The sequence below is a fragment of the Rhizophagus irregularis genome, chromosome 2 (assembly GCF_026210795.1).
Source record: "Rhizophagus irregularis chromosome 2, complete sequence".
NCBI lineage: Eukaryota > Fungi > Glomeromycota > Glomeromycetes > Glomerales > Glomeraceae > Rhizophagus > Rhizophagus irregularis.
Genome location: NC_089430.1, coordinates 3,775,217 through 3,800,230, shown reverse-complemented (window position 1 = coordinate 3,800,230; position 25,014 = coordinate 3,775,217). Strand labels below are relative to the sequence as shown.

The 25,014-nt window shown below is 28.9% G+C and overlaps 6 protein-coding genes across 6 annotated transcripts; 3 read left to right on the top strand and 3 right to left on the bottom strand.

Moving 5' to 3' along the window:
- Positions 1 to 114: 114 nt before the first annotated feature.
- On the top strand, positions 115 to 6,312 carry OCT59_012196 (uncharacterized protein; the record flags this gene model as incomplete). Its single annotated transcript, XM_066134305.1, has 32 exons — positions 115 to 225; positions 297 to 494; positions 601 to 785; positions 863 to 989; positions 1,063 to 1,143; positions 1,214 to 1,369; positions 1,435 to 1,550; positions 1,635 to 1,729; positions 1,810 to 1,958; positions 2,026 to 2,090; positions 2,156 to 2,245; positions 2,323 to 2,469; positions 2,541 to 2,589; positions 2,672 to 2,741; positions 2,861 to 2,994; positions 3,077 to 3,262; positions 3,342 to 3,432; positions 3,495 to 3,561; positions 3,643 to 3,763; positions 3,863 to 4,021; positions 4,093 to 4,158; positions 4,272 to 4,414; positions 4,510 to 4,633; positions 4,715 to 4,849; positions 4,944 to 4,989; positions 5,068 to 5,173; positions 5,263 to 5,377; positions 5,473 to 5,619; positions 5,690 to 5,773; positions 5,844 to 5,947; positions 6,021 to 6,219; positions 6,280 to 6,312. The coding sequence occupies 32 exons, from the start codon at positions 115 to 117 to the stop codon at positions 6,310 to 6,312; spliced, it is 3,699 nt and encodes a 1,232-aa protein (XP_065989582.1).
- A 4,077-nt stretch (positions 6,313 to 10,389) lies between these two features.
- Positions 10,390 to 12,594, top strand: OCT59_012195 (uncharacterized protein; the record flags this gene model as incomplete). Its single annotated transcript, XM_025321813.2, has 11 exons — positions 10,390 to 10,404; positions 10,476 to 10,595; positions 10,678 to 10,998; positions 11,074 to 11,166; positions 11,225 to 11,356; positions 11,430 to 11,515; positions 11,591 to 11,705; positions 11,776 to 11,859; positions 11,937 to 12,078; positions 12,152 to 12,283; positions 12,359 to 12,594. 11 exons carry the CDS (start codon positions 10,390 to 10,392, stop codon positions 12,541 to 12,543), a joined length of 1,425 nt encoding a protein of 474 aa, XP_025167861.1. The 3' UTR covers positions 12,544 to 12,594.
- Positions 12,595 to 12,628: 34 nt separating this feature from the next.
- On the bottom strand, positions 12,629 to 14,815 carry OCT59_012194 (uncharacterized protein; the record flags this gene model as incomplete). The annotated part of the gene is made up of 10 exons (XM_025321814.2): positions 14,629 to 14,815; positions 14,458 to 14,555; positions 14,311 to 14,380; positions 14,049 to 14,234; positions 13,825 to 13,976; positions 13,634 to 13,752; positions 13,492 to 13,560; positions 13,193 to 13,349; positions 13,017 to 13,117; positions 12,629 to 12,824 (listed from the first exon to the last, which is right to left on the bottom strand). Exons 1-10 carry the CDS (start codon positions 14,756 to 14,758, stop codon positions 12,629 to 12,631), a joined length of 1,278 nt encoding a protein of 425 aa, XP_025167862.1. The 5' UTR covers positions 14,759 to 14,815.
- A 600-nt stretch (positions 14,816 to 15,415) lies between these two features.
- Positions 15,416 to 19,712, bottom strand: OCT59_012193 (uncharacterized protein). Its single transcript, XM_025321816.2, has 16 exons — positions 19,580 to 19,712; positions 19,323 to 19,379; positions 19,041 to 19,205; positions 18,851 to 18,975; positions 18,561 to 18,782; positions 18,319 to 18,483; positions 18,055 to 18,248; positions 17,835 to 17,984; positions 17,646 to 17,752; positions 17,434 to 17,561; positions 17,103 to 17,353; positions 16,909 to 17,010; positions 16,669 to 16,838; positions 16,304 to 16,567; positions 15,876 to 16,236; positions 15,416 to 15,799 (listed from the first exon to the last, which is right to left on the bottom strand). Exons 1-16 carry the CDS (start codon positions 19,703 to 19,705, stop codon positions 15,720 to 15,722), a joined length of 2,667 nt encoding a protein of 888 aa, XP_025167864.1. The 5' UTR covers positions 19,706 to 19,712; the 3' UTR covers positions 15,416 to 15,719.
- A 122-nt stretch (positions 19,713 to 19,834) lies between these two features.
- On the top strand, positions 19,835 to 21,545 carry OCT59_012192 (40S ribosomal protein eS4). The gene is made up of 7 exons (XM_025321817.2): positions 19,835 to 19,915; positions 20,204 to 20,281; positions 20,348 to 20,528; positions 20,639 to 20,969; positions 21,049 to 21,190; positions 21,271 to 21,296; positions 21,365 to 21,545. The coding sequence occupies exons 1-7, from the start codon at positions 19,913 to 19,915 to the stop codon at positions 21,384 to 21,386; spliced, it is 783 nt and encodes a 260-aa protein (XP_025167865.1). The 5' UTR covers positions 19,835 to 19,912; the 3' UTR covers positions 21,387 to 21,545.
- Positions 21,518 to 23,309, bottom strand: OCT59_012191 (uncharacterized protein). The gene is made up of 11 exons (XM_025321818.2): positions 23,183 to 23,309; positions 23,042 to 23,108; positions 22,902 to 22,956; positions 22,745 to 22,823; positions 22,589 to 22,665; positions 22,479 to 22,509; positions 22,357 to 22,418; positions 22,268 to 22,276; positions 22,148 to 22,193; positions 22,002 to 22,058; positions 21,518 to 21,929 (listed from the first exon to the last, which is right to left on the bottom strand). Exons 1-11 carry the CDS (start codon positions 23,220 to 23,222, stop codon positions 21,796 to 21,798), a joined length of 657 nt encoding a protein of 218 aa, XP_025167866.1. The 5' UTR covers positions 23,223 to 23,309; the 3' UTR covers positions 21,518 to 21,795.
- Between the last annotated feature and the right edge of the window lie 1,705 nt (positions 23,310 to 25,014).

Below are 25,014 nucleotides of genomic sequence, written 5' to 3'. Positions count from 1 at the left end.
ATTCAAGTAGCTAACAGCACGACTCAACATTGGAGCAATACGTGTTTGTTCGCGTAACAACTCATAGTTGAAGTAACAAAGTAAAATATTTATTTCTAGAAAATAATTATCGAAATGGCTACAGGTAAGGGAACGACTTCGCGCCCAGCCAGACTCCAGTTCAAACAAAAACTCGTCTCGTCACAGAAACCATTTTCCACTGCAGAACTATTAAAGAGACTAAAGGTATCTAGCAATTTTTGCTTAGCGAGTTTTACATTTCGTAAAAATTGGTTTTATATTAAAATTTTGTTTAGAATTTATTTGGAGAAGTTTCCGTTATGGATCAAGATCAGGTTGACTTAGATTCTTTAAAAGGCGTGACTCGCGACTTAATTAATGCAAATTTAATAGGCCATAAGGATTGGGGAGTAAGGGCTTATGTAGCTTGTTGTATATCGGATCTGCTAAGACTTTACGCACCAGATGCACCATATACGGTCCATGAACTCAAAGTAAGGAAAAAAATAATCTTAGCTAAGTGCAGTAATTATTTTTCGCGTTTTATTTATATCAAATTTATTTAATTCTATATTTTTGATTTCTTGTTTTCTATCGTAGGACATTTTTGTATTTTTTGTTCGTCAATTGCAAAATATTGCCAATAAAGATGGACCTTATTTTGATTTATATTTTCATTTGCTTGAAAATTTAGCAAGAGTTAAAATAGTATTATTGATATTAGATCTTCAAAACTATGAAGAACTTTTGACTGAATTATTCAGAGATTTTTTTGATATCATTAGGTCAGTTGATTAGTTTTTTTTTGCATCAGTTAATATCTTCATACATTTTTTTTCATCTTAATATATATCTAATGTAGGTCAGATATGTCGAATATTGTTCAATCACATATGATAGACATTCTTGAACAATTAATTAATGAAAGTAATGGACTGCCTCAAGATGTGATCGATATAATACTTGCACAATTTTTAAAAAAACGAAAAGTATTTATTTATTTGTATCTTTATTATTTCAGTTATTTTATATTTTAATTGATACTTTTGTGAGTTTATCTAGGATGAAAATCCAGCAGCTTATAAATTAGCTAGCGAGGTTTGCAGGCATGCAACAGACAAATTACAACGATATGTTTGTCAAGTAGGTAATTTTTATGTTATTTTCCTATACTTTCCATATCAATTTAGTAATAATGAATTGTTACGTACAGTATTTTACAGATGTTATTGTTGCAGCCGGTAAAAATGGGACATCTGCAGAAGAACTGAATGATTTCAAAACAGCCCATGATCTTATTAAAGAGTTAAATAGGACAGCACCGGGCTTATTGTTAAACGTTATACCCCAATTAGAAGAGGAATTGAAAGTTTGTATTTTAAATAATTTAAAGTTTCAATTTGCATGTATGGATCCTAATAACGTGTATTTTAGTTGGACGATACTCCTTTACGTCTGCTTGCCACACAAGTTCTTGGAGAAATGTTTTCCGAGAAAAATTCCACTTTAGCAAGTCGTTATGACAATGTTTGGAAGATGTGGCTACTTAGGTTGGATTCTCTAGTTCTTGTCTGTTATTTATATTAATATTTAATCTCAATCCTGGTCAAATATAAAATTTATTCGACATAAAGACGAAACGATAAAATACCGGATGTCCGATGTGCTTGGACAGAATATTGTTTGCCTCTTTATATTAATCATCACGAACTGGCCAAACAGATAAATGGTATGAAATATAATGATCTTCTATACTTTTGCTTAACTTAGCGGTCAGTTTAATCTTTAGCATATTTGTCATCATATTAGAGGCAATAATCTCCAAAATATCAGATCCTGACGATAAAGTTAGAGTTGCTGTATGTAAAGTTTTTGGGCAATTAGAATATGAGTGTGCTTCCAAACTTGTGGGAAAAGAATTATTTATTGAACTAGCCAAACGATGCCGTGATCGTAAAGTAAATATAATGTTTCTTTTGTCGTGTTTATAAATATATAATACATTTTAATCAAAATTTTGTGTAGCACGGAGTTAGACAGGAGGCAATTAAAGCTTTAGCGCGATTATATAATATGGCTTACATTGAAATGTATGCAGTGTTTTTTAATAATATACTTTCAGTGAAAACATAACCGAAATTTTATATTTTAATAGTGTAGATCATGATGCGAACGCGATTGAAAAGTTTGGGTGGATTCCCTCAGAAATACTAAATATTCTTTATATAAAAGATAACGAAATTAAGTAAATAAATTTTTTATTTGTTTTTTTTTTATTTTCCTTATTATATAACTAACTAAGCATTTCTTTAACTCTTTTAGTGTTTGTGTTGAAAAGGCAATGTACGAGGAGATATTAACATCCAACAATGGAGATTCGGCGCGTATGGATCGAATCATTGTTGTCTTTGGGTCACTTGACCCAAAAGCTAAGAAAGGATTCTTCTCTTTGTTCCAGAGGCAAAGAGAGTATGTTTTTTGTATATATTTATATGAGTTTCTTTCTTGGGTTAATTTAACTGATTTTGTATAATATTCAGAGCAATTAATGACATGGAGACATTTCTGAAGCTTTGCGAAAAATACAATGTATAATTTATTTTTATATAATAATTGTTGTTAAATTTAATTTTTATCATTTTTAAATATTGATTATTTATAATTTATTAAGGATGACTCCAATAATGAAGATAGCGAAAAACTGTCGAATATTTTGAATCAAGTCATTGAACGTATTTCAGGTCAGTTTCCTAATTATATTTCTCGAACATGTATAATTGGAACATTAATTTTCATAATAAATATTACATACATATATTTTAAGTTTGTTCAAAAAAATCTTACATTTAAATAATAATAGGCAAACTCCCTGATTCAGAAAAATCGAAAAATCATTTGTCAGCATTTGCAAAACTTCGGGATACTCGTGTATATAAGTTAATCAGAGATTGTATGAATCCACAATCAGATTATAAAACTGTCCGAAAATCTGCCGTAAATATGTTTATTCTTTTAAAAAAAAAAAAATTTTGAATTTCTAACTAGTTAAATTCATAATAATCATTTATTTTATTAGAAAGATGCGATTAAACACATTGAACAAATAGCCGCATCATCACTTGAAACATTTTCGATCTTGATACGACGTGTTAGTTTAACAACCATTAATAGGGACTTGGTTCCTTTGCTTATGAACAAAATTAAATCCGTTGATGGAGAGCAGCAAAATGAGCACTCGATCATAGCTCATGAATTGTTTACGGTAATTTGAAAATGACTTATATTAGATTATTTTTGTTGAAGAAGAATAACACAAAAACATAACTTATTTCAATCAATAGGATATATCTTCCCGATTTCCCGCTATATTTCGATCACATTTTGAAAAGCTAACTACTCTTCTTAAGGAAGAAGATGAAAGCTCGATGATAGGTAAATTTTATTTATAACATTATATACAATGTTTTACTAATTTTTATTACATCTCGTTCTAGTTGAAGATAGCCTAGAGGCACTTTCTAAACTGGCCAAAGCATTTCCTGATGAAGCATATCAGGATAGGTTATTAATTCTCATTTGATTTTTATCCATTTTTATCAAAGTATTATGATATTTGCAACTGACAAAATTCACTTTGTGCAGTGAAACTATACAACGTTATATGCAATTTGCACTAAACGGGTCTCCACGTCAGGCTAAATTTGCGGCCATAATTCTGACTCATATTCGACAGAAACAACAATTATGTAGTGATTTATTCAAAGTAGATACAAGATTCTTTTTGACAAATGCTTTACTATTATTTATTTGTTATTATATTCACCAATTATGTTTTTTCATTATTTATTTCCGTAATTCTCAGAAAATTATCCCCAATCTTATGGTAACTTCGCCAAATATTTTATCGTATCTTTCTGTGCTCAGCCAATGTGCACTTTATATGCCCACGACATATGAGCAACAAAGTGATACAATTACGAATTTCATAGTCAAAGAACTAATTATGAAAAATCGTAATAAGGTTTGTATTAAGTTTATGAAATCCTTGCTTTATAATTTATAAAATAAATGATATGTTGTTAAATTAAATAGGCAACTCCTGGAGATAAAGCCGAATGGGTTGACGATGACGAGCTTGATGACGAATGTAAAGCAAAGGTATTTAGATGTAACAATCTATTTGCTTATGTTGAAACATCCATATTTCGTTGACTATTTAAGCATTTCGTTTTAAAATCGTCGCGATTTTATAAACAATATTATTGTAATAGGTATTGGGTTTAAAAGTTCTCGTGAACCGTTTGCTTGCTATAGCAGAAACAGAGAGTGCTCAAGATTTAGCAAAGCCTGTTTTTAAGTTGCTTTGGACATTAATAAGAGGAGGCGGTGAGCTCATTTCTGATAAATCTACAAGGTAATTAACCATTTGGCTTGTTTGATTCTTAGCATTTGTTTAAGATGTTTCATGGTAATAATCAATTTGATTGGCTATTTTCTTAATTCTATAAGACCATCATTTCAGAGTCGTTTACGGTTAGTTGCTGTACACTCTGTATTGAAACTTGCAAGGAAGAAGATTTATGATTCAATGATTTCTGCCGCAGAATTACAAGAGCTAGCATTAATGATACAAGTATCTTTCTCAATTTTTAGATTATCCTTTGAGTATTTTGATATATACAGTATTAGTAATATTTTTCATATAATTAATTAGGATCCATGTTATCATGTTCGTTTTGCGTTCGCTTCACGGCTGATAAAATATTGTGGTGGATATCATCTTAACGCGCGATTTTTATCCATATTTTTTTTAATTGCGCATGACCCGGATGAAACAATTCGCGAAATGGTAATATATTAGTATTTAAAATAATAGTTGCTCCCGAATTATCCAAATCAAATAACATATACTCGATGGATATATTACAATTTTGCCGTATTAGGTCAAAGTTTTCCTGATAAGACACTCTCTTGCATCAAAGGCAATTCGTAAGTACTCCATTTTTTTTCCTTAAATTCCTCTTATTATATTATATACAAAGCTTTTATTACATTAATCTAATATAGGTGACAAATCAATGCATTTCGAAATGTCTTTGGTTCGGCTTATTCATCTCCTTTCTCATCACCCTGATTTTTCCCGTGAACCAGATATTCTCAATGAATTTGTTGCGTGAGTTATTATTATTTGTTTCTAATTTCAATGTAGTTAATGTAGTTTAATTTAATATAAATGAATGATTAAATTATATATTTTTACAGGTATATAGACTTCTTCTTAGATACTATTGCAAATGCCGAGAACGTATCTTTCTTGTTATATATAACTGGTAGATTGAAACAAGTTCGCGATGCGCAGACTTTGGATCAAAGCGAGGTTATACATATACACAACGTATTGAATAATAAGGCATCAATATGTAATAATATATAACGTAGATACTTATAATTCTTAAATCATGATTCATTTAGAATTTATACGCTTTGAGTGATTTGACTGAATACCTTATCCGTATTAAGTGTAAGTCTTGTTCTTGGAGCTTGCCTACATTTCCTGGACATGTCAAACTTCCCGAGGACTTATTTAAAAACCTACCGAACCCTGAGGTTATATCGGAGGTTTGTGCATATCTAATAGTAAATTTACTTTTACGAGAACTATTTTACTAAACTAATGAACATATTATAGATTATGAAAAAAAGTTATATTCCCAGTGAGTTTTTAAAAATATTAGAGAAGAGACATGCTTCCACACACAGTAAAAGCGATAAGGTCATTTGAGTTTAAACTATTTCATTACTATATCGAGAATATGAATAAACTTTTAAATTATACTTTATAGCCGAAAACAATTAGAAAAGGGCGAAAGACCTCAAGTCAAGCTCCTAAAAAGAAACGTAAAATTAATGCAGATACTCGGGGAACTCCGTCTATCTCCACTCGAAAGTAAATACTTATTTATCATTATTAATACGTACAAGATTCAATTAGATCAATTTCTTTATTCTTATTTATGTAGGTCAGTTCCAAGGGCTGCTAAGTCTAATATAAAATCAATGGCAGTTATATCAACTAGCAGTGATGATGATTCAGAGAAATCTAATGATGTTTCTGAAGCAAGCGATATAGAAATGAAAGATTCTGAATCTTCCAACGTAAATCAAAGTGAGCAAGGTCACGAAGGTTCAGAATATGATGAAATGGATATTGAGCCAAAGGTATCTATTTTTATTATTTACATTTTTTTTATAACTTACTCTAATTAGGTTTTTTTATAGATACGACGTTCGGGACGAAAATTAACAACATAGTATAATACATACATTTAATATTTTATTTCACTTTGTTAATTGTAATGTTGCATTAATATGAGCGTTGGCTTTAATGAAAGCGATAGCAATGTTTTAAATTCCGCAGAAAAATAGATTTTTAAAAAGTATCGGCTAAGTTTAAATTTTACAATTTTATTATAAGAAATATGTTGTATATTTTTCACCGATCGTTTTGATCGTTTTATAAAAAGATCATAACATGCAGGTAACAAATATAATGTATATTATCAAGTTTGATACTAATTTTAATAATTTTATCCGAAAAAGAGAGCGTATGTAATATGTCTAATATATGAGATCATTAAAGAGATCAGCTGTTTTTTGCTTAAGCCAGAATTTACAATAATGTCTAAAAATAATAAAATTCTGGCTTGCATTATTTATGTTTACTTTGTTCATTAATTTTGCAAACTAATTGTACAAATCCTTTTCTTGATATAATGATTTTCCACATAGTTTGCAATTTTTTATCGCATTTTTATATAAATTATGATATTTACTGACTAGTACAAGTCAAACCGAAGTTGCGGACTTTGGAGTGAATCTAATCAAGGTTTGAATCTGAACCGATTCAGTTCAAAGTCATGACTGTGTTAAATCTTATGTAAACATGGCATCACATTTGTAATTCTAATTTTAAAGTCATTAAAATATTTTATATACATTGCCTACATTCAACGCAGCAGATCATCTGATTTCTGCGAAAGCCAAATAACACGTGGAAATGATAGTGATACAGGAATGGCCATCCTTAACCTGATCCACCGGTCCAAATGCTTATCCTGGGCCAGTCAAATTTGATTGGCTAATTTCAATCAATAAAATCAATAAAAACAATTTTTTTTTACTTAGCCACACGAGTTTATATACACACAATAATACATATTAAAAGTTTTTTACCACACATCTTTTACTTATAAAAATATTGTAAGTATTATAACTACAACTATTTAAACATATGAAAATATAAATATAAAGAGTAAAAATTAATTGTGTGAACTCGTTCTTTAATATTTTTTTTAGTAACTATGAATACTTCCGAACCTGAACCACAACAATCTTCTGAATTAAAAATTTCGGATATATTTAAAAATCATGAAGAATTTGTAGCAAGAGTTCAAAATTACGCGTCATATTGTACGGTTGAGTAAAGTAGGTCGTGATAAAGAAAAAAATATTATAAGAAGAACAATCTTATGTTCACGCGCAGGTGTTTCTGAAAGTAAAGAGGATAAAGTCAACTCAAGAGATCGTAAATCTCAAAGATGTAATTGTCCATTTTTTATCAGAGCTTCACTTGATAATAATAGTGGACTTTGGCACATTTTAGCCATGAATTTGGAACATAATCATGAAATGGTTGCTCCTGAACACAAAATGTTTCTTAGTAGTGAAAGAATAATTCCTCAAGAAATTAAAGATCGAATTATAGTTTATCATCAAGCAGGCTGTAATGTACCAACTATTCGTTCAATTCTTAAGCAAGAATATAAAGACTTAGAAACATGGATCTATAATGATATTTATAATTTCATATATCAGTTAAATGGTAAACAAGAACAACGCTTTTTTGAAGCAGAAGAATTTATAAATATCTTAAAACAACTTAAAAGAGAAATTGATGGATTTGAATACGAAGTTAGAGTTGATGTTGATACAAATGAATTACTTCAAGTAATTTGGATGTATCCTGATCAAAAGCAATATTATAGCAGATTTTTAGATGTTATTGTTTTTGATAACACATATAAAGTTAATAGGTTTAATATGCCATTTGGGATTTTTACTGGAATAAATAATTTTGGTCAAAGTTTATGCTTTGCTGGAACTTTAATGTGTCGAGAAACAATAGATAGTTTTGTATGGGTATTTAATACTTTTCTTAAGTTTGTTAATAATTATTCACCTAAAGTGATGCTTACTGACGAAGACAAAGCAATTTCTCAGGCGATAGAGATCACATTTGGACAAAATACTAAACATGTTTTATGTATATGGCATCTTTGGAAAAATGTCATCAAAAATATTGCTAATGTTCTAGGAACAAAATGGCGGGAGTTCACTAAATCATTTTACGATTGCATAAGAGAATATGAAGTTGATAATTTTATAATTAAGTGGCAGCAACTTAAAGAAAATTTTCCAGATTCAAAATCACATTTAGAAAGAATGGATAAAATAAAAGAGAAATGGGCGCCTTGCTTTATAAGAGATACATTTTTAGCAGATATGACAAGTACACAGCGTGGTGAATCTATGAATAATTTAATGAAAGGTTATATGGATGCTTCCCATTCATTATTGGATTTTTTAAAAGCATTTGAATCAGCATTAGAGCAGCGTGAAAATGATTTACAATTAGCTAAATACAAGCAAATTCATGAAAATGTCACTTTTAAAACATTAAGTCCACTTGAATATCAGGCCTCAGAAATATTAACGAATTATGCATTAAAATTAACGCAAGAACAGTTATTACAATCTACGAGTTATTTATGTATTGAACTATTAGATTCAAGGTATGTTATATATTATAAATATCTTTTTTTATTGTAACAATGTACTAATACTATAAAATGCATGATTTTTTTTAAAAAAAATAGAACTGAAACGATGCAAACTTATCAAATTTACCGTTTTAATCATGAAACCAAACCTGGAAGAAAAGTGGTACATAATGGTGAAACAAATCATTTTGTATGTTCTTGTAAATACACTACCTTCTCAGGAATTATCTGCCGACATATTTTTTGTGTAGCAACACAACTTAATTTAAATAATCTTCCAGAATCATTATTTCATAATCAATAGAGAAAAGATCCAAGTAATCTTGTTTTAACGCAAAATTTTCATTTATTTTGTAATAATATTCAATCTCCAAATGACAAAATTATTGAACGTGTTGAAGATTATGAATATTTGTTATCAAAAGTCTTTCATGAAATAAAAGGATTGGTAAAAAAGTACCCGGAAATGGCACAGGAATTTTATACTACAAACAATACGTTATTACAAAATAGAATAAAAAGTGCAAATAATCAAAAAACTTGTAAAAGTACAACAAAAAATTTAATTAGAAATCCCCAGACTGCTACTAATAATTCAAAAAAAAGAGGTATTTGTAATTGTTTTTTTTAAATTAATTTTTATTAATGTGATTATATTATTAATACTAGTTTTACTACGTTAAATTAGAAAAAAAAGTAAAGTAATGAATGACTTATCAAATAAAAAACGGAAAACAAGATCCAATAATAGCAGTGGATTGTCATTACAAGAAAAAGAAAATATTCCCAAATATGATGATAAAAAAAATGATAATATTAACGCATCTAGTTCAATGCATAGGGTATTTCAGAATTTACCACAAATATCAGTGACGGAATTAATGGATATGGAAATAGTGGAAATAGACAATGGTTTAAGCAAAAAAAAGGTATAGTCTTATCACTATTTATTATTTTTCAAATTTAAATATCAAAAAGGTATTAAAGATTAACTATACATTACTAGATAATGAATTATTTTGTCTTTTTTGCAATCAATCTTTGCCTAATCCTTTACCAAAAAAGTTGCTTGATTATTTGAAAATATTACAGAATAAAGGTATAAAAATAACATTTATTTATTATTATTTATCTTTATGATTATAAAAATTTTCTCAATTTATCGTTACATATTTGTTTGTTTTTAGATAAAATATTAGAAACTGATCGCGCGGAATTTTGTTTTATGCACTATGCAGAAACTGCAATTGTATAGTAATTATTTTGATGTAAATAATCTGTCAATAAAAAATTTTTTAATAGTAAAATGTAATTCTTGCACGAAATAAATACATTATAAAAAATTATGCATTTTTTAGTTGAAAATTTAATTTTATTCTGTCTGTATTTTGTATATAAAATTCTACAAAAATATAACAATTTTTGCCCAATCAAATTCGAGGTCCAGGATAAGGATGCTCTACAGGAATACTACATAACAGTCACATGTTTCAACAGAAATTTTTTGTAGATATAATAATTTTGCATCAGTAGTTATCTTCTTGTTAAAATGGATAATGATGAGGTGAAAGCTTATAAAAAATTTTGAAGATTTTTGATTAAATTAATATTTTTACAAATTACATTTATTTGCAGTTTCCGCTCAGGGCTCACGAAAGTGATGAAAAAGCCGAAGAATTCATGAATACCAATCTTGAAGCTAAGGCTAAGAAATATAAGGAGTATGAAGAAGCAGCAATAAAATTGAATAATTTGGTATCATTCCGGGCGCATAATATGCTTATATACGCTCTATACATTCATCATCTCATTTTTTTATATCAATTTATTTTTTTAGGTTTTTGATACAAAAGACTGTCCATTTTACGTTCATTCTTTTCGAATTCATGGTACACAAAAGACGCGTCAATCTCTATTTGAGTCGGTGGTTTACTCTGCGTTACAAGCTCGCACATTGGGTTCGATCATCGATGAAGTTCACTTAGCTGCAGACAAATTAAATCGTCTTGACATTTTTAAGCATATCGATGTATTTCTTGATAAAAGTAGTGACCCACTTGCACAGCCTGGAGCTATCGATGTCATCCTATCTACAGAAGAAAAAAGTAGATTTTGGATAAAGACCGGGACTGAAATTGGCAATGACGCGGGAAGCGCGGTATGTTATCCTTAAGTATTGACGTAAGAAGAACAAATGCATTATATAATTTATTGTTTATTTTGATTTCATTAGAATATTTCCTTAAATATTCGAAATGTTTTTGGTGGCGCAGAAACATTGGAAACCTATATGTCAGCTGGAACACAGACTTCATACGTATTTGAGGTATGTACTTTTGTCAGGATTAATATAATTCAATTATAAAAATTTACATATTCTCTAGTTTTGTTTAGCAAAACCAATTAATGGGAATCCAGATTCCAAGGTTGACATTTCGGCATATAGACTAACAAAAAATAATCAAAGCTTTAGTTCCCATGATGAAATATTACATGGAATTGCATTAAGATGGAGAGTACGTTACCATAAGAAACATCATTCTGGGATTAAATTTAAATAATTTTAAATAATTTTTTTTTTGTTAATAGGTTCTTTCTAAATTAGGATTTCACGAATTAACTTATGGAACGTCATGGAGGCAAATTTGCAATATTGCTAAAGATGCAACATTAAGGCAAATCATGTTTTAAAGAAATTTCCTTATACATTTTCTCTTAATATTGTTAATCAAATATATTTATGAATGTAGTATACGGGAATCGGCAGGACATTCTTTAAAATCGTCTGTGGCACATACTTTAGTGCGGGATATGCGTGACGATATAATGTTGCCTTCGCGCGGTTATTACATTAAATTATTTCAGGTTTTATAAAATATTTTGTTCATTTATTCGCAAAATATATGAAACTAAAATATAACTAAAAATTATATAGGAACTCGCAGGATTTAATGGAGACGTTTTCTTTGTTAAGAATGAATTTGAGAGCCAAATTAACTTTCCTCTCGGTAAAGGTTTTGTAAGTTCATTGATATGTTTAATTTTTATATTATTTTAAATTATTGAATTAATTAATTTTCAAAATTGTGTTAATAGATCTTTAGCGCGTCACTAAGGAATGGATTATTATTCCCATTTAAAACTCAGCAATCAAAAATTAGCGATAGATTTTTCCTTGGTGGTGCGCAATCAGTGAGAGGATTTAAACTGAATGGAATGGGTCCAAGGGAAGATAAAAGTACGTAAAAATTTTATAACTCGAGTTTTTTACTTGATTCTATTACTGTTATAATTTTTATCATGGAATTTAGAGGATTCACTTGGAGGTGATGCTTACGTTGCGGCAGGCGTAAGTCTTTTCACTCCATTGCCTAAGTTGAGCAGACATCCAGTAAAAGGACATTTTTTCGTAAACGGAGGAAGTTTGATGCAAATAAATCCATGTAAGTATTTTATAATTTATTTCATGCTTTCTTTCATTGTAAATATGAGGATTCAATTATCGTCGGCCATTTTAGCTCAACGACTTGCTGTTAGCCTCAATAATCTTGCAAAAATGCCTAGTGTATCAGCAGGCGTGGGAGTTGTGTACAGAAGTAGCATTCTAAGATTGGAAGTAAATTTCTGTTTGCCATTAATAGCAACAAATACTGATAAGTTAAAAAAGGGTCTACAATTGGGGTTAGGGTTTAATTTCTGGTGAACAAAATATTTATTATTTAATAAAAAAAAACGTATATCATCAGTAAATAAATATATATATATGAAAATGTTATATTTTCCAGTTGTTATCGTTTAATTTTCCCTTTCCCATGATTAGGCGTCCAGGGTCCTAAACTATCATTAGCATAAAAATCCATTGGATAGACGGATTGCCAATCAATTGCATCTAATACAACTGATGCTTCATATGGCGTTAATAATGGCTTTGGAAACGCATAACCCCAATCTATCGACAAGCGTGGACATGCAATTTGAATCCATCTATAAATTGTGTAGAATAAAGAAATCAAAATTATTGAGAAATATTAAATACTGTATTTCTCCAAATTAAGCATTTCCTCTTCGCACGCCACAACAAAGATATTTTAGACCAAATCTTTACAATTCTGGCCAGGAGTACTTAATTTTCGGGTATTGAGGAATAAGGTATTTTAAAAAATTTAAAAAGCTTACGCATCAATATCTTGAAATTGTTCCAATTTATCAGGAAATATCTCAGATAGCAATATGCAAATATAATCTAGGCCACGAGATTTCATTTTCTCTTCAAGGTACTGTAATTTCCCAATCATGAAAATATAAAAAAATTTCATCTTTAATAACATATCTTAGTTACATTCTATAAATACCTCTAATACTTTTGGACTTCCTTGCCTGCCCAAAGTTCCTAGGATTAGCCCAAATTTTTTGGCTTTTTTGGCCAAATCAATTGCGTGTTTTCTTAAGGAATGCATTTCCGCGTGATCATAACGTTCTCGTGTAAATTTCTTGGAATACGGATCATAGCTAAAGTAGATTAAGTACAAGTAAGTTAAAAGTCACTATCATATTATAATCGAGCTGGATGATAAATTGACATTTTCTGACTGTTCACAATGTTATTTCATTACAGTACGATCACGATATATATTTTTGATAGGATCATTACCGAAACGCGGGTATATCTGGGTTAGCAATCATTATGGATTCTAAATGGAATCTGCCGTCACCAAGATAACTAAAAGCAATTATCCCAAAGAGAAGGTCAATTAGATAAGTATATTATACAAGTTTATTGGATGATTACTTACATTATAGCATCTTGTTCGCCTAATTTTGGTGATGTACAACCCAATATTTCTCCAGGTGATAAAGGTTTTGCTTGTGGTACAAATAAAGAATAATCATTTTCCAAAGGTTTTTTTGCTGCCTTATTTTAAATTTTTTTGAAAAATTAATTATTATTATTCTCTTATACCTTTCTATTATAAAATTTATTTACCTGAATAGCGGCAACAAATTGAATAGTGCCAACAATGGTCAATTTTTTACCATTCTCAAAATTTAGTTTTATGGTATTTATGAAATGATCCGTATCAATACTAATATCTACAAAGACATATAGTGTCTTTATGGTTGTAATGTTTACGGGAACTGATAATTTTAACATCTTAATTAGCTAAATTTATAAAAAAGAACTTCATCACTTAGATAAAAATTATTAACCTAAACAACTATGTCCATAATGTACCATAAAATCACATTCTAAAGCTTTAGCAGTATAATCATCTATACAACAAGCTCCATATGTTACGTCTCCCATTATAATTATTTCAATATTACAAAAACTTTCTAATATGTCTGCAATAATGCATGCAAACATCAAAAGGCCTTCCGGAAATTGTAATGCAACTAATCCCATAAATGTAATAAAAATTATAAGATTAATAACTAATACTCCAATAATAAGAATTTTAATTTATCAAACCTTTGGTAGCCTCAGAACGTTTAATATGCCATACTGTTTTGTGGATTTCAAAATTATAATTTGATGGAAGCTAAAATGATTTGTTCCAAAACATTTAATTATAAACACATTATAAAAATTTCAGACACGAAGCGATTAAGTTTTAACCTGTTCAATCGCTTTATTTAATAAAGAATCATTTAATATTTCAAAAGGAATTTGATTTACTATTCGACTCGAAGATTTAAGTTTTACTGGCGAATCCTCTAGATACCAAAATAAACGTTTATATTAATAATAAGGATAGAACATAAGAAAAAATATATATTCTTATAGTACCTATAGCAATAATAGATTTGCTATCCTCAACATTTGCCACTTGTTGAGCTTCTTCCTGCTTTTTCTTTGCAGCTGCTTTCCCAATAAAACGTTTACGCGACTTTTGAACTGATCCATTTATTTCTGACATTCTTGGGTAGACACGCGATTAAAGTTTAATGATCTACATGGATGACCAATTTTATTTAAGCACATGATAAATTAGGGTCAGAAATTCGTTTTAAATTTCAATATTGTTACTCGGACATTGACATATTCATAATAAATAAAATTTTTAAGTGCATTAGATTTGATGAATTTTTTGTATATATTGTTATATTGAAAATTATAAATCTAATATTAAATATATTTATAAAAATCTTTTATAATTTTTATAATTTTTGCATTTTATATATGAATTTTAATTCTTTTAACTAAAGAATTTGAAGAATTTGATTTTTCTCGGCAACCAATTTTTTTTAATAAAACTAACATAGAATAAACTTAAATTTATGATTATTCAATTTTAATTAAAAATTATTTATATTTACAGCTTAAATTTTGATCGCTTTTTTTTCAAATTAAAAAAAATCGATCAAAAGACAATAGAGGGCTGAAATTTAATATATATAATGTATAACATATTTGACAACAATCTTACAAAATTTGAAGAAAGTCTAATCACTGGGTTTCTATTTTTACACATTTTGTAATTCCGATTACTTTTTTCGAGAACTGTAGGTATGATTTTCCGAAGATGAAAAGATAAATAGCCGCTATGATGTTTTCAGATGATAAAGATAGGAATTTTAATCTAAATAATATAAAATTCACGATCATGCATGTTAACTAATAATTATTTACAGTTTTTTCTGTAAAAAAATTTCATTTCTAACAAAAATAAGTTGATATATAAAATTAATTTCAATAAACAATTTTATCTATTTCATAACTAGACAAAGAGTTTTTCACAATTATATAATTGGTCATCTTTACAATTCACTTCTCTAATCTCATAAATATTTATAAATCATTCAATTACCAAATATAAATTATCAATGACATTATATCATTAATAACATAATAAAATATTTCGTAGTGCTAAATCATTATTATTCTTTATCTTCTTCCATAAAGTCAGGATTCTTACGTAACAAGACAAATCCTTCAAGAACGTGAGATAATGATATATCTATTTCGTTAAAAAAAAAAGGTTAAAGTAATACATTATTAATTATAATAAAAACATTTTTTACAAAAAAGGATACATTCTTCTGTAGCCAATTCAGCACGTTCTGAATGTGCCAGCAATACAGGTGTTGAATGTGTTTGAAACCCAGTAATAGTCTTTGGTCTTCCTGCTTGTCCTACTACATCAACAGCTTGTCCTACACGAACAGTAACTGGCAAACTATTCAAATCTTCATCAAGAGTAATCAAGAATCTTGGATACATCGCTGTAACCAAGTAATATAAGAACCAATGGTTTCTACCCAGTATAAATGTCTTAGTGTCAGTAAAAGCAACTAAGGTTGCTAAAAGGCCGGCTATAGCAACAGGCGACATTAATTGACGATCAGAATGATATGGATTAATTGATATTGTCCCTTTACCCATATGTAATAACCCCTAGAATATATAACTCGTCAATAGAATATTAATATACTGGCAAAATAAGTAACAATAAAATTTATACCTGTGAAATTCGAACCATAAATAAGCAATTTGGTTCTTTATGATAATATGATGCAAGTTGTCTCAACATTTGTGCCAATCGTGCATTATTTGTTCCTGCACCAACAAGGCCCATAGCAAAAATAGCATTAATAGCAACATCCGCATCATTATCATGAGAATATTTACTTAACGTTTCAAGGACATTAAGAAGTGGATTAGAGGCACACAGCAATCCTAATGCAAGAGGAACTGCACGACGAATCACTGGTTCACCATAATGCATCTGTGTGATAAGTGAAATTATTTAAAAATATAATATTCTTGAATTATTCTAATGAAAGATATATATATTAAGTAAATACTTAAAAAAAAAAAAAATCTTACCAAATGATTGAATGTCCTTAATGCCATTTCAGCACCAATATCTTCACCTATAGCTATCAGAGCTACACCTAATACAGCAAAAGCCTGATGCAAATCATCCTCTTTCTCTTTATCTAAATGGTCATTGCACGCGTGTAACATATCCTGGATTTTAAGTACATTTCCAGTTCCTTAATAATATATATATATGGATTAGTATTTATCTAATTAAGCCATTCAAAGTTTTGTTAATTAATTTACCTGCATAAGAACAAATTTCTACCAATATTCTGACCTGTTTACCAATAGGGTGCTCAATAGCTTTCAAAGTTTCAAGAGTTGCTTCAGCAGCATCTTGCTTTCCTATTTATTTTAAAATTACTTGTAAGTTGATGTTTTCTCTCCATTTAAAATGGACGATATTATAAAATAATAACAAAAAAAACAAAGCTTACCAAGATATAATAAAGCTAATCCGAGACCCATAAACCTTCCCCAAGTTTCTTTTAATTGAGATTCGTCACGTTCCATCATTGTTTGTAATATTGTACTTGTAATATCTCCATGGCAAGATCCTACAAATACCAACCCCAACGATAGAGCTGCAAGTGAAGCAATTTCCATATTTAATGTAGTATCACTAATGAACGGAGATAATAATTCTTGAACATCTTCTCTGTGGGACCCAGAATACGCCATACCAAGTCTAACAGGTAAAATCGCAATAATCAATAAGACTTTCCTTACACAATAATAAAAAAATCGTATTTTGCATATTTATCTTACCCAACTATAGCGCTAATTCGCATCATTGCTTTTGGTTTTTCAATGTGTTCTGAAAGTAAAGCAAAAGCTGGATCATTCTCATTACGAACTCCAGTATTTATAAGCCCGATGGCAAGAAGAGCACCGGCCTAAACGAAAATGAAAACATCTGTAGATCAATTATTGACATTAAACGTTACTTTCTTTCGGTGTTTATTAATGTAAGAACTTACTTGAATATGATCTTCACTAGAGTATAAATATTTATCAACATGCGACAATCCGAGATCAACATCCCATAACATAATCATACCGATAGAAGCAGCTGCGCTCAACATTCCTACAAATTAAAATAATTTAAATAATTTTATATAAGTATATATAAATTTTATTATGCTAATAATATATAAATAATTCCTTACCATGGTCTTTATTTTTATAAATCCACGTTGTACCATCCTCTATTGAGATTAATTTATCTTTAGCAAATCCAGCATTAACAAAAGCATTTACAAAAGTGGATGCTAAATTTTGTCGTGCTGAATCAACACTTCCGCTCGTAAATCCTGGTCCTTTAATTATATGAAATAAATGTTATTTTAATATTAAAATATAAAATAACAAGTAAAACAGGCTACTAACGAATATTTTCTAGATGGCTCTTATAAATATCTTCTGGTGTCTTTGGTTCGAGAACATCTAACTCTTTTGCAAGAGCAATGAAGTGTTTAGATAGGTGTGAATTACTCAATATCTCCTTAAGATCTTCATCTTCAATCTCGGGGATGTCAATTTGTTGCCTTCCCAATTGAAAAGCGATTTGCTTTTGCAAAAGTCTTTGGAAAACAAAAGTAGTCAATTAGAACCTTATAATCATGAATGATAATAAATATAAAGAAAACGTACGCATCTATATGTCCCGCTGCTTCAAAATCTTCCTTTATCAAATCATGGTCTCCAAGCCGAATAGCTAGTGACACAGCTTCAGTATATTTATCATGCTGACGATAAATTTGATGAGCTGTGCGTAAAAATTGTATATCATCTGGGGGTACTAACAAGTTAACACAACTGAACATACGTACATAATAATTCAGTAATGTAAAAATAAAAAAGAACACTTGAAGTGGTTTCTTGATAATCTGTACCTAACCATATAGAGGCAAACACGTGCATATGTATCTTTATCTACATATTGAGGTAGTTGGTCAATTGCTTCCAATTCTAATAGCAAGTCAACAGCGTCGGCTTCAGCATTATGTTTTAAGAAAAATGGAACAACCTCCAAAGCAAGTGCCATGAGATCGTCCGTGCTAAGCTCCTTCTCTGTACGGGAGACATATTCTTGGCCGATTTCGGTTGATAAATGTCTTGAAATTATAAAAATATTATTAATATAAATGTTGAATAATTCAGGATAGAAACATTGGATACTCACCTCACGTATTCGTGCCCCCAAGAACCTGGATCTTCACGTGATCCTTGCAATCTATATTTTAAAGATTCCCTTTTACCCTCATCGTAAGTCATTGCTAACACTGATAAAATGTCTGCTAGAAATAACTAAAAAAAAAAGATATATTACTATAAAAAGTTGAAAATATGGATCAATAATCGTTTGTCATTACTTTGTTATCACCCGGTGGCCAATTCTGGTAAATTTCAGTTATGGTAACGTAATGAGATCTTAAAAACTTCAATGGCTTTGGAACGGAGGTCATTGAACTGGTAGACGTACGAATCAACGTTCGAAGGCTTTCTAATGCTGGTCTATGAAGATTAACATCTCCTTCCTATACATGATCAATTGACCAAATTAACAATTTTTTTCTAAAAAAAAAAGAAGAAAAAAAGATCTTTCCAATCGATTTACGATAAATTAAATAAGCTGATATTAATATTTCTCTCACCTTCAATCTTTCTACTAGCATTTCCAACTCATTCTTTAATTGGAGATCTTCTTCCGACTGTAAACATGTAATAAAGTTATCAAAGCGTGTTTAGCGTGTAGAAAGGTTCTACCAAAATATTTTAGGAAGAAGGTGCGTATCAACTTAGCGAACGCGATTTACGAGTTCCCAGTCAATTATTAACTTCAAATAAGCCCGTCAATAATAGTGTGTGATTGTAACGACGCCTAGGTAACTAATGTTCAAATAAAACTTACTAATTCTTCGACTTCGTCTTTTTTCTCTCCATCGGTTTTAGCTTCATTTTCCTCCTTTGCTTTTTGTTTATCCTTACTCGAAGGTTCCTCAGCTGGAGTGACATTTTTTACAGTGTCTCGAGCCATTTTTAACAAATTTTAAGTACAAAAAAACGAGAATCTTTATTGTCGTACGTTATTCTTAGGATACACGTAAGCTTTTTTTTTTTCGAAATGATCTTATATATCAGATCTACGTCATCATTTTATTTTTTTAATTATAAAACGTCTTATAATTTCGAAAAAAAATAATTCCTCCTCTTTTGCTCATTGGTTTAACTAAAAAAGTTAGCAATGGTATGTCCTCAAGATAAATTGCGTCCCTAGATTTCCTTTGATGCACCGCTGTTCTTTCTATCAAAATCGATTGAATGATTTTTTTTTTTAATAAAAAAAATTTTTATAAATATCAATTATTCCATCCATCTGTGATTAAATGATAATTGTCAATTTTTATATTACAAAATCGTCCTATTTATTTATTTGGCTCTTCGCGTTAATCAATTGTCAAACATAAATCAAAAAATTGGTTTGATGTGTATCTTGATTGTATATAATTCACTGATTTTAATCTTCAAATGATAGGCTCGCGGACCAAGGAAACATTTGAAACGACTTAATGCTCCAAAACATTGGATGTTGGATAAACTCACGGGGACTTATGTATGTATCCGTTCTTAATTTTTTAAAAAATTGACAATTTATAATTAATCGCGGTTGATTGATTAGGCCCCAAGACCGTCTCCTGGTCCTCATAAGCTCCGTGAGTGTCTACCTCTTGTTATTTTTTTGAGGAACCGCCTCAAGTATGCCCTTACCAGTAAAGATGTCCAAAGTATTTTGATGCAACGTCTTGTGAAGGTTGATGGCAAAGTTCGAACCGATTCAACATACCCTGCCGGTTTTATGGGTAAGACTTTTGAATAACTTTTATTAACGTATATAATTATTTTTTTTAAAAAAAAATAAATAAATTAAATAATAAATAAAATAAATTAACAATCAATATTTTGTTATTAGATGTTATTTCGATCGAAAGAAATGGCGAAAACTTTAGATTAATTTATGATACAAAAGGTCGATTTACTGTTCACAGAATTACTGCGGATGAAGCTAAATATAAATTAGCTAAAGTTAAAAAAGTTCAAGTTGGTTCTAAGGCCATACCATACATTGTAACTCATGATGGTCGTACCATTCGTTATCCTGATCCTCTAATTAAGGTTAACGACACAATCAGATTTGATTTTGAGACTAACAAAATCACCGAATTTATCAAATTTGAAGTCGGAAATATAGCCATGATAACAGGTGGTAGAAATATGGGAAGAGTTGGGATTATCACGCACAGGTTCGTATTGCTATTAATCTTTATTAAATATTAGTGAATCATAAACCTTTGAGCATTTAATTATGTCTTATGTTTATAGGGAACGACACGTAGGCGGCTTCGATATTGTACACATTAAAGATTCCGTTGATAGACAATTCGCCACTCGTCTTATAAATGTCTTTGTCATTGGTGAGGGCAATAAACCGTGGATTTCGTTACCAAAGGGCAAGGGTGTTAAAGTAAGTGTTAAGTAACCATTTAATTTATGAAATTTATATTATATTATATTAATAACAATTTCTATAATTTAATTTAAAAGCTCACAATTGCTGAAGAACGTGATAGGTATGTTTGTTATATTTGAATTCATAATTACCTTTAATATTACTAATTATTTTATATTATTTCAATAGACGTCGTGCTTTGAAAGAATAAAAACGATTATAATAAAATTTATTTTAGTTTTTTTTTTGAGAAAAATTATTGAATAATTTTACAGAAGAAAATGCATGTATAAGGTTATTTTTCTTGAAATAAATTAATTGATCAAATTAATAAAATAATATATATATATAAATTACTCATAAATGTCCCAAATCTTTATTATTTCTAAGTTTGTTTCTTATATAAAAAAAAGAATGCCCACAATGTATGAAATGGAAAAAGTAAACAGCAATTTACAAAAAAAGTTTTATATGTTACAATTTATAAAGGAAAATAATATGCCAAGACTAAAATGTTCTTAAAATGGGCATAAAATTTTTTATCGTACTCGTTAATTAAAATTATTCTAAAAAATCGAAAAATTAATCTTCAAATAAGGTTGAACTAAATAAATTTAATTTTAGTCTTCTTCATCTTCTGAAGACATATAATCATCCATATCTTCGTCAATATCTTCGTCTTCGTCAGACGCATACCAGAAATTTTCATCTTGATCATCGTCAGCTTGTTTCTTCTGAACGACGAAATCATCGGCTGCGGAATAAAATGCGTTAATCTAGAATATATTCATTACGAACTTTGTAAAATATTTCTAAAATAACTTACTGCTTGTTGGTATTTTCAATCCTTCTGGAATATCCTTTTTTGATGCTTCGACTTGAGCTATTTTCAATGAAGGAGTTAAAAAAAAAAAGAAAAGAAAAAAGGAAGGAAAAGCAAATATTTGAATTTAATTATCCTTTAATACTCACATCGAACAAGACTATTATAAGCCTCTCGATCTAGACGATACATGACCTAGAGAAATTCCGATTTGAACAGTAATTAATATTATTCCTTTCAAAAAGCTGAATGATAATCTATATACATACCCCGGCATCCTAAAATTAGAATATTTGTTTATTAGTTAAAAATTATCTAATAAATAAATAAAAGCATATGCAAGAATCTAGGTACATACCACATTGGCCGGACTTGAGCAATTTGGATCTGACATTAGACTGACAATGCTGATCAGAATACCTATAAAAGTTAACGGTTAGTCACGTGAAAATAATTACATACAAGTAATTTTAAACATACTTTCAACGCTCTGAGTGGGGTTCCAACGTTCCTAAGAATCAGAATTAAAAGAAGTCGCTTAGTTTTACATATACTGGCGCGATTAACTTTATCTTTCTCTTATAACCTACAGCAGCAGTCTCACCACTAGTTGGGTCATCACCTGGTGGGTGAAGAATAGATATGCAAAGTCTTCCGTCTATGTAGACTAATTATGCAATTATATAAAAAATTAACTAAGGTTTTTAAAGATTATAATGTAAAATCATCAATTCATCAATTCATACCATTAGGGTGGAAAAATTCGTTGTTGAATTTGAATGTTGGTGGGTTAAATGGGTAATCGTTAGGGAACTTGAGAGTTGCCTTCAAATCAAAAGAGAGTGTCAGTTTACAGTTTATTTTTAAACAAATTAATATAATAAACCTTTATGTATTAGCAACCTTAAAGTAACCGCCTTCATAAATCGTATTTGGTGCTCCTATGATACCTACGTCCCTGTAAACGAATAATTAAGAATAAAAAGACCAGATCTTCTTTTAATTAATTAAAAGAAAAATATAGATAAGCTAAGAACTGTTACCATTCGAAGACGTTGTCTTCATCGCGCAAAGCAACTGTAAACCCGGGTACCGGATTACTTGTGAGTTCTAAGAGCAAAAATGTAATTTTAGAAAATGAAGCCATTCTTGTTAGTCAAAGAGACATCTAAAAGAATACGCACCTTTAAACTGCTTCAGCAAGATGTTGGCGGCACTAGACATTGTTGGTGGTTGGGTTGATGTTAAAAAAAAATATGAATATAAGGAAAAATAAATGTAAGGTTTCTAAGTTCAGTTATATGGCGGCACAAGTTTAAATAGCAAATCACTTGCTTTTGGACAAGGAAAAAAAGTCCGCAACACGTGACAATTTATGTAACACTGTGTTCCCTCTGATATTGAGCAAACAATAAAATCCGCACTTCTCCGTAACGCATAATCCTTTCCTAAAAAAGCATTTTGTTCTTTGTTTAAACGGGTAAATGAGCGTATTTTCGGAACATTTCATTTTTATAACGGTTTAAATGCGACAACGACAGGAAACAGAAAACGAGAAATTTTATATAACATGCATAAATTCGATCTACGATCCACTTTTAAGTATAAATTCAACAAAACCACACTGATCAAAAATTGAGCAAAGAAAAATTTACCATGTGATATATATATTTTTTTCATTTAAATAATAACCACTAAAAACCAACTATTATAAATATAATAAGTTTGTTACTCTGAAACCGGAAAAAAATTCCATTTAATTAAACTTTTTAAGTTTAATTAGGAAAATTTATTTCTTTATCCGGGTGACCCTCTCAAAATTAAATTTTGATTGGCTGATTAAAATTCCACAGTTACGTCATCATCAGTTAACTGTTCTCAAGTATCTTATAAAATACTTTATAAAATAAAGCAATTGTTTTCCTAAAAATACACATTTAAAGAATATAAAATATAAACAAATATTATAATTTGCTTGTATGTATAGTTCTGAATAAGTCAGATGATATCAGATAGATGTACAGTACCTTTTTTTTGATTTCTAATATATAAATAAATTCTTAACTTAATATTGGATCAGATTATAGCTTTAATTTAATCAATTAACCTGTTAACTTAAAAATAAAATTATCAAATACATTAATTTATATTAAATTTATGAAAAAATGCTAAAATAACATTTTTTTATATTAAATTTATGAAAAAAAATGCTGAAAAAGTACTTTATACATTTGTTTATATACTGTAGATTAAACAGGTTAAATCAAATTAGAATATCTAATCCAATCAATTTAATTTATTTTAAAAACAGATCAGTTTAAAATTTTACTTTAAAGTATAATTTAAAAATCTAATATATAATTCCAAAAGTTTTATAAAATATTGTATTATTATTAAAATATATTATAGTCAACTCTCTATAAATACATTACTTATAAGTGCATTTCCTTCTTAAATGCACACTTTGATTCAGTTCCAAGTATATATAACTTCCTAATTATTTACTCTTTATAAATGCATACCCTTTGTAATCACATGTTTTTATTCAGCTCTAAAGAGGATGCATTTATAGAAAATTAACTGTATTTGTAATATTTTTATAATTTTTTGTATATATAAATAGTATAAAATAATAATAAGTTTTTTACTTCAAATCATCAGGAGTAATCATCACCATTAGCTAGAATTATCAAATTTTATCAGCACTATATATTTTTAATGCTGGTCAATCATCATAATTTCAATCACAAAAAAAAAAATTAAAAAAATTATTAAGAAAAAAATTTCAAATAATAAAAAAATTTAAAATAAAAAATAAAAATAAAAAAATATAACCCTAATATTATTTTAAAAATCTATATTTTTATTAAAAATTATATTATATAAATTTTAAAATTATTATTACTTTTTTTAAAAATATTAATAAAAATAAGTTAATTCTTTATTAAAAAGAATGGGAATTTAATTATTTCTCATCTATTAATTGCTTGAACATTTTTTTTAGCAAAAGAAAACT

Coding starts and splice junctions, on each gene's coding strand:
- OCT59_012193 (XM_025321816.2), bottom strand. CDS start 19,705: ATGGCTCGAGACACTGTAAAAAATGTCACTCCAGCTGAGGAACCTTCG. Junction 16,839..16,908: donor AGAAATTTGTTCTTATGCAG/GTAAATTAATTA, acceptor TATATTATTAAG/GAACTGGAAATGTACTTAAA. Junction 16,237..16,303: donor TTATGGTTCGAATTTCACAG/GTATAAATTTTA, acceptor TATATATTCTAG/GGGTTATTACATATGGGTAA.
- OCT59_012192 (XM_025321817.2), top strand. Junction 20,529..20,638: donor ATACCCTGCCGGTTTTATGG/GTAAGACTTTTG, acceptor TTTTGTTATTAG/ATGTTATTTCGATCGAAAGA. Junction 21,297..21,364: donor ATTGCTGAAGAACGTGATAG/GTATGTTTGTTA, acceptor TTATTTCAATAG/ACGTCGTGCTTTGAAAGAAT.
- OCT59_012191 (XM_025321818.2), bottom strand. CDS start 23,222: ATGTCTAGTGCCGCCAACATCTTGCTGAAGCAGTTTAAAG. Junction 22,957..23,041: donor GAAGACAACGTCTTCGAATG/GTAACAGTTCTT, acceptor ATTCGTTTACAG/GGACGTAGGTATCATAGGAG. Junction 22,824..22,901: donor ATGAAGGCGGTTACTTTAAG/GTTGCTAATACA, acceptor TTTGATTTGAAG/GCAACTCTCAAGTTCCCTAA.